This window comes from Argopecten irradians, chromosome 1, assembly GCF_041381155.1.
Source record: "Argopecten irradians isolate NY chromosome 1, Ai_NY, whole genome shotgun sequence".
Classification (NCBI taxonomy): Eukaryota; Metazoa; Mollusca; class Bivalvia; order Pectinida; family Pectinidae; genus Argopecten; species Argopecten irradians.
In genome coordinates, this window is record NC_091134.1 from 22283557 (window position 1) to 22292592 (window position 9036).

The 9036-nt window shown below is 33.5% G+C and overlaps 1 protein-coding gene across 4 annotated transcripts in view; it reads left to right on the forward strand.

Moving 5' to 3' along the window:
* The window catches only part of LOC138320915 (cellular tumor antigen p53-like), a 39676-nt gene extending 32851 nt beyond the window's left edge, over positions 1–6825 (forward strand). For all 4 annotated transcript variants that reach the window (XM_069264223.1, XM_069264239.1, XM_069264230.1 and 1 more), the window contains 3 exons: positions 2069–2308; positions 2724–2817; positions 3216–6825. In XM_069264223.1, coding sequence (XP_069120324.1) covers positions 2069–2308; positions 2724–2817; positions 3216–3515 — 634 coding nt within the window. In that variant the 3' untranslated portion in view covers positions 3516–6825. The remainder of the gene's footprint in view (positions 1–2068; positions 2309–2723; positions 2818–3215) is intronic.
* Positions 6826–9036: the final 2211 nt, after the last annotated feature.

Here is a 9036-nt window from a genome sequence, read left to right on the forward strand (position 1 = left end):
TCCTTAATTTGCATTTGTGATGAAGACAAATGATTGGTCAGTAAATGGTTTTTTGGTAACTTGTAAATGAATCAATTTAAACAGATTTTGAAATGTCTTCAAAAGTAAGCATTTCTTATTGAAATTCTCCACTGTGTTCAATCAGAAGATCAAAAAAAAATCATTCAGCAATTTCAGATATGGTATATTCTGAATTTTGGCCAAAAGTTACCTAATCAGAGAAATACATGTTAATTGATATGAGGTAATCAGATGTCACAGGTATGTGATTTCTACGAAAAAAGAGACATAATGCCACTGTCAGTGTTTCAGAGAATAGACGACATAACCATAAATTTCATGAAACTATAGTGCCAGGAGAGTGACAATATCTCTATAATCTTATTACTGGGACACAAGACATTCCTATAAAGTAGATTGATATATTTAACCCTATGTGATGACTTACAAATCACATCATTTATAAGTTGTCGGTGATATCGGGGTTGAATACTTCATTCTGGGTTATGGTAATGTGCGGTGTTAAATGTTGATTCCACACAGGTGTTTTATATACATGTAATTATGTTTATCCTAAAAGTTGATAAATATAGTTTTACCACACATTATCGATCAAAGACATCTTTTTTTAATCAATAAATAAATGAATGAAATGTATTGGTAAATACAAAGTTAAATCAATTGATTAAAATTGAAAACCTTTTGAAGCAAATACCATATTGATTAAAATGCTAACTTAAAAGCAATTGATTTCTTAAAAAAAATCTTGAAATGCAATATTATGATTATCAAGTTATTAGGATTAAAACAAACTTTGGCAGCAGATGATTTAGAAAACTTTTTATGAAAGAAGAAGAAAATATTTATCATACGAGTTGGAATACATTATATAAAAAATGTATTCCAGCTCAATTTTGAATCCTTCAATTGTCATGAAGTATTCTTAAATTTAAAAGAAAAAATAATCTGATGGTGACATCAAAATCAGTATTAACATAAATACCTTAAAATCACAGATTACCAACAGTATGTTTACAATAATTTCTGAAGTTAATTCCAGAGGATATATTTAAATTAAACATGTTTGTACTTGAAAATTTAAACAAATACAATATTTTTCTCATTTACAATGAAATAAAAGAACTTAGTACCAGTGGTTATTCACTGCTTGTTAAATGAACATGTTTTAACTTGATTGTGAAAATTTAAGATTCCTATCATTATCCATCAAGTATTTAAATGCACTGTCTTTGTATATTAGGACAAGGATTTGTGAATCCCTATAAAAATAAAGCATGAGAATAATGAAAGATTTAAAGATTTTGAAGTCATTAAAAAAATAGGTATGACTTTCATTTTGAACTTTAACCCATTGTGTCATATTTTTCAGAAATTTTGATTTAACTCCGATAATAGATATACCTGTATACAAAAGAAAAACAAATGAGAACTGTGGAGAAAAATTGTGATATATAGTTGCTACCCCTTAATAGTTAAAAAAAAAAAAAAAAAGTTTTTTTAAAAAATCACCTAAAACATTACCATGTAAACAAAAAAGAAGAAAAATGCTGAATAACATTTTATTGAACTATCCAACAGCTACAGAATTGAATTTTAAAAAATCAAAATGTGACTCTTGGCATCTTTAAACATTTGAATACTCTAGAATTTTTATGTTTTAAAAAGTTTAAATCGTTGAAGCCAAACACAGATGGATTGGAGAATTTGTACAGAGGCTTGAATTGAAGTCAACTTGTGTTTTTATGTTTAAAATTAATAATGACTGGACATTCTGCATATCATGGGGGTACATATGAAAGCACTGGCAGCTACCAGGATGTCTATATATCAATACACAGTTTACCAAAAACTTCTTGGTCAGAATCTTATTACCTCTTGCATACCTAGGTTCTTCTCAATGGAATACTAGTGGCACAAAATATATAACATCCATAGATGACCCTGGATATTGCAGTATACATAAAACTAACCCTATACCTATAGAAAATAGCCCAATTAAAGTTGAAAGTTAACAGACTAAAATATAAACTATTAATCTTTTTTTCAGACCGTCTGCCACTCGTCTTGTTTCCATCCCAAGCCGAGAGGGGACGCCGGTCACCTCCCAGTCCACTCTGCCTTTTGGTTCTGAAAATCCGGTACAGGTGACCAGCTCCCAGAATGGTCAGCCAGCCGTCACGGTCCAGCAAGTTTTGTCCGCTCCAGTTGACAATCTCAGTCCCTCGGCCATCAAGGAGGAGCTGAACTCCACACTCAATGGATGTGCCAGTGACAACTCTATCAAGAGGTTTGTTTTCTTTGTACTTTGCTTCATACTTGCATAATTCACAGCTATATTTGGTCATGTTAGATTAAAAAAAAATATCAATATTTTATATACAGCCAGGAAAAAAATCTTTTTTGTTCTAAAGCTTGGTATACACAGCAAGTTAGGAGCTGTTAGAAGAGTAGATTCATGATAATCTGGAAAACTCACAATTCAGACACATATATATCGGGGAAAGATTTGATCATTGACTTATTGAACAGAATCCTTCAGTATAGAAAATTTATAATCTGGACTATTTTCAAATAATAGAGTGTCCACTGTATATATTTGTGCCACTTTAGTTTGTAAAGTCTCTAAAAGCTTGATTTATTCTGTAGTTCTAGTGTAGTAAGAAAGCTTAATACTATGATATACTAAATTGTTTTAATTACAGCTGGCTGGCCAGTCTGGGTCTGTCTGCTTACATTGATGACTTCCATCAAATGAACCTTACCACTATGCAACAACTTGAAGACCTGACCATCGAGGTAAGACTGTCCATCCAGGACATACATTGGTGTTTGTATTCTAAAGGAAACCATATTCAAGACTTGTGTGTGTTGTATTACCTGCACAAATTAAACTCGTCATGGTTAAATTTTTGAATGAGAACCTACCAGATCAGTGTGGCACCATTCTACAAAGTTAGCTTCAACAAAACTATTTTCAGTACATAATGATAAAATTTCATTAATATTCCTGTCTAGCCATTAAGGAGTGATATCTTTAAATAATCATACAGGTACTAGCAGAGCCCATATCACAAGCAGAAACATTTTGGTTCAGACTGTCATCAAACAAATTTGAAAAATGATCAAGGAAAAAAATGTTTTAGATTTGTAAGCATGAAGAACATTTAACACTGTATTTGTGTCTTTCATTTCAGGATCTTCAGAAGATGAAGATTGGTACAAGTCACAGAAATAAGATCTGGAAAGCCTTGGTAGAACAGAGAAGTCAGTCTGTAATTCTGTCAGAGTCAGCAAGTCTCCAACACGAGATCTCCACCGCCTCAACAATGAGTCTGTCATCGCAGAACAGCATCACTCCCACCTCCAACTACTGCCCAGGGTACTACGAGGTCACCCGATACACATTCAAACACACCATCTCATACACATCCAAAGATAAAGACAGCAGCAGTCCGCAGACAAAGAAACAGAAAATGGACGAAGAGTGTGTTTAGAGTGATGAGGAAACGAGTGAATGGGAGAGTGAGAGCGAGGGAGTTGATTTTTTAGTGCTGATATGTGCACAAAAGTGTTCTTATATTGACAGATTTGACTCAAATACTGTGTAACTCCAGGTTGGTTAGAGGAAAGCAAAGTTTGATGTGTGGTAGTGCGATAGTTGTGGCAAGGGAGGCAATCAACGATAAGACTTTTTGTATGTTTTTTACTGGGGTAAATATTTGTGTAAAGATCATGGATGTGCTTTAAGATACATATTGATATCAATTTAGGATAAAGCTAGTGTAGATTTGTAATGGAGATATAATTCTTAATTCAAATATAATGGGGATTGGTCAATTCAAAGAGGTAAGAAATGACCTAAGTAATGCTTCATACTTTTAATTATGAAGAAGCAAAATATAATTATCTATAAGCTTTTGGATTGAGGTTTTATCTAGTTATCTTTGTGCTTGAGCTCAATATGTAACTTAATGCATATTCATGATCATTTATGTTGGGAATAATATTACAAAGGGGAGATGTAAAAACTGTAAATGACAGAAGTGTTCAGGGGAAATAACTGTGTTCAAGCCACAACAAATTCTCATTTCATACCGTAGAAAACTTCAAAATTTGTAGACAACGGCCATGACACCTACCATTTTTACTTACGTTTCTATTTTCTCGACCTGTAATCTCTAATCCCACACTTTTAAAAGGGGGATAACTCTATTAAACTTGGCATCATTGAAAATGAATATTTTTCAAAGCTAAATCTTCCGAGGTGCATGTGCCGTTCGTTTGAAGTATCATACAACATCAAATAAACCTGTGTTCAGTAGAAAGAAAACATTCCGTTTTATTTTTATACTATAATTGTTTTCTATATGAATGTTGTATTGTTTTCCTGGGTATCATTTTGCCCCGCTGTGGCAATTGTTTTGTTTAGTAACCCTAGTGATAAATACTTGTGTACAGTGCTGATAGCCGGGACTCCTTCCTGTGGACCTTTACTATAGGTCATGTTTTCCTTTGTACATATGTAAATTCTTGTTGCCGGTAGTTACCATAGAAGTGATTGTGTGTGTGGATTATCTTACACAACTGTTCTGTTTTATATTATAAGATGTTTATTTAAAGAAGTGGAAAACTAACCATTTGGAGCCGTTTGTTAAATAATTATCCTGTTGATGTATATATAACTTTGGATAGATTAAGAGACTGTAGTAGCTGGTGGCTACAAAACTGACAAACTCTTATACCCATACCATGTCCTTGAGACAGTGTAAGGTGTAAATTCTTTGCGTGACATAGATACCAATTCCAGAGAATTTTTGACTCTAGCTGCCTGAACATCACATTACAATGTCTTGAGAGGGAAAAGAAGACTGAGTTAAGAAGTGCAGAAGAAATGTTAAGTGTTGAATATGATGATACCTACTGGTGATAAGATAACATAGTAACATCAGAAAAGAATATACCTATATATGAGATAGGAGATAGAATAATACAAAGGGGTGAGAAATGTTGTGGAGTAAAATGGCCTATTTTGACAAAGGGCTCTAATTTATAGTACATATATTAGATAATATATGTGTTGACGTGTTCATTTTAATTTATGTATTCATATTTATGCAAGTTGCAATGTCCTATAAAATAGATTGAAGTGTTTTTATTATTACTGGTTTATGTGAAGTGCATGTTTTTTTATACTAAGAGTATAGTTGTCTCTGTGTAGGCTAACTGTTATAGTTGTAGAAGATTTCCAACTATTTTCGGGCACAAATCTTGTTGAAGATTTTATGTTTTAAATGATTGTTGTCTCTCCGTCCACATTGAACTCTTTCGTCCCCTACAAACCGTTATATCCAGGATAAAGGTGACAGTATTAATGTCCACTGTTGTTTTTTGGGGATGAAGTGTTTTAACTTTTGTTTAATATTGAGTGAGAGGAACCATCATATAAGATATATATATAATCATAGATAATGTGAGTTATGTTTTGTTCATTTTAACACTTACTGGCAAGTTCAATCAGAAACTATTTTCGCTTAGTGAATGAAATCGTTTATGGTGTGGTTTTGTTCTGAAACATGAAATTAAAATGTACAAGTCAGGAACATTTTGTTCATATCGTTCCTACTGCTGTCACATCAACTAGGCATCATTTTAAGGTAGGTCCCTTTCTGGTAGCTGGTGACTACCTAATAGGACTAACATAATAGGACCAAGGAAGTCCATCACAAAGACAAATCACAATTGGGCAGACCGATGCATTTCTCATCAGAAACTGTCATGTACTGTGTATGTGGAACAGTCTGGTGTCTAGAGTAAATGGTTGATGATCGAATTTGCCCTTACAATTGTATTGCAATAATCTGTTTTTGTTTTTAATTTTATATAAAGTATGCCGACGTTACATCAAATTTTAACCTGCTTGAACCTAACCATCTTTTCCAAAGTGAATGGATGCATCGTCTGAATGCAATATCATTTTATTGGTCTGGGCTTTTATACCAAATCCTGTATACTGCTGTTTGTTCCAGTAATCATGAACATTTTCAACTTCCATAAAAAAACTCTCTTACAGAATAGATCTCTATTTCTTTTCTCAGTAGCCATGGTATCACGCGTAGAATAAAATAAGATATTGTTCACCATCAAGGGTGTTAAAAGCATTTATATCTATTTGTATAGAAGATTTTCAAAAATTAAAACCGTTTCTCTTATTCTTTAATTTATTTTGAATTTAAAAATTTATTTAAAGGCAAAACATAGTATTACTATATCATAAGTGTCATAATATTCATCTTTGGTGCAACATACCGTCATTATCACTCATTCTCATCCAGTATGTTCAACACTGCCAAACAGAAATAAAAGGTCTGTCAAAACATCAGGAGACTCATTCTCAGAAAATACTTTAGTTTCAATTTTTGATATAAAATCATCTTGTGTATCTAAAATAAGTTTTCAAAGTACAGTATTTTTTATATGTGTGAGAAAGTTTATAATTCAATTGAATTGAAATTAACGCCAATTAATTTACATGACTTGTACATATCCTTCTGTTTAGTGCCAACCTCACTGTTGCATTGAGCAGAAATGAAATTTTCCTAGTTTTAGTTATTTCCTTCATTCCTATATATTAAAAACAAATGTGGTTCGATGCAATTTTATTATAAAAGCTTTTAAGTAGAATCTGTTTTAGTACAATATGATAAGAACAAATAACATGGATGTTTATTTGTTTTGTTTGGAAATGAAAATGTTTTAATAAATTTGATATGAACAAATCAATAAAATACAATTTTAATGTAAGAATTGTTCAGTTGTTTATCTGCTTTTGCAATAGCTTGTACATTAAATTTAATTTGATGCAACAGCCTGATGCACCTGCAAATAGCTGGTGCAGTCTTACCTTCAAAGACTCAACTTAAGATTTGACCTCAAAATGTAAAATAGAAATTTCAAATAGAGATTTGACACTGGCTGTAACTTGGACCTCGACAAACATACTGGGTATATTTGACTACAGACAGAACTGAATTTGACTTTGAAAGACAGCTAAAGATTTAATTTGAAACTTTAGGACACATATGAAGACTATACATCTGAACTTTAAATACATAGCTGAATAGTAAACCTCTAATTATACACCTGAGGATTCAACCTTAAGACAGGTAAAAGTTAGACCTTAAAAAATAGTAAAGGTTACACCTCTTAAGTCCGCTGAAGATCTGATCATTAAATGTATAGCTGAAGATTTGACCTCTTAAGATGCAGTGAAATATTTGACCTATAAAGACAGAACTTGAGATTTTATTTCCCTGCCAAATAAAAACTAGTAGTGTATAGGGACTTGGCTGACAAGTACATCAAGATGAAGATGTCACTTACACTAGTGACGGTTTGACCTCTAAAACAACTAGTGAGTTTACCTCTTCAAGAATTGACCTCTAAAAGCAAGTGAAAATTTTACTTCTAAATACATAGCTAAAGTTTTGAACTTTAAAGACAGTTGGAAATGTGAGTTGTAAAGAAAGAAACCGGAGATTTTACTAGTGAAGCTACTAGAGCTGAAAATTTTATTTTTAAAGGCATTAGTGATGATTCCATTTCTATAGACCATCGAAGACACAGCGAAGGTTTGACCTCTACAAATAAGCTGCGTACGAAGATGTTTGCCCTGTTAAAAACGATGCTCTAAAGGATGTCTGAAGTTTTGGCCATGTAAAGCTCAAATACTAAAACAGTGAAGGTTTGACCTCTTAAAACAAATGAAAGTGTGACCTCTTAGGACTAGTGAGGGTGTGACCTCTAAACACATTTGATGGCAATCTAATTAAAATTAGATCTTCTATGTCGCTCTATCTAATTAAAATTAGATCTTCTATGTCGCTCTCCGTAGACTGTCCGCTTCTACGAGCGACGTAGAGCGACGGTACGGATAAGATACGTACGATATTAGCGACATAGAAGATCTAATTTTAATTAGATTGAGCGACATAGAAGATCTAATTTTAATTAGATAGATTTGAAGGCTAGCTTTTGTTTCCCTGTAAAGTGCATCCATTGGACATGTGGATATAGGAGCATTTCCTGTTGAAAACAATTAGTGTTGCCAGACTCCCAACATTTGTAGAACACTGCACATAGTAACGATAAGATCCCTGTCTATATCCGATAGGCATTTGTGCAACCGGTATTTTGTACAGTCGAGCTGAACATCAGAAAACAAATTATAACAGAAGCCAGGAATGCCAATACCAATGTCGTGATCGCTTAATCAGCATTGTATATCCCACTATATATTTGTTTCCATGCGAGGACTGAATGACACACGACCCTTGTGGTATACTCTATAACAGTATCTAAAGGGGAGAGTAAGTGGACATGATAGAAAACGAGGGGGGGTCAGGTCATCGTTATCATGACATTTGTCATGAATTCAGGACTAAATGGAATGAGTTTATTAGCCAACAATGGTCAGTGACAGATGTGTATACATGTTTTGGCCATACTATTTCCTGACTGGACCTTATCACCATGAGGAACCAGAACGGGCTCTCTTGGTCCCGACCTGCAGCCCTCCCTCTGGGCGAAGCACCAGCTTTGAACTGATGGTGCTCGAAACGAAGGGTACCAAAATTACAGTGATGCCTATGTTTAACCGAGTCATTAAAGTGAATAGTCGGGCAAAGAAAACCAGTCTAAATGCGTTCATTGGCCTTCCAAAAGTTCTCACATATTAATACGACGGTCAAGTTCTGCTTATTTTCCCAGTTCTGACCATTAAAGTAAAGAAAAGTTGAAAGCATTGAAAGCGAGGCTGCGTGGAAATGTAACCACGGATATAGTGAGCCGGGAGGACGTTTTAGAATTTCCATACTTTAAATTAATTTCTTCGCACGCAGACAGATTTTGACGAGAGATTTTATTTTTCCATTTCATTAGAAATTATCCTGGATACATTCACACCATTTTACCGACTTTAGCCATCCTTGCCCGACTGTTCACTTTAACTTTATATAT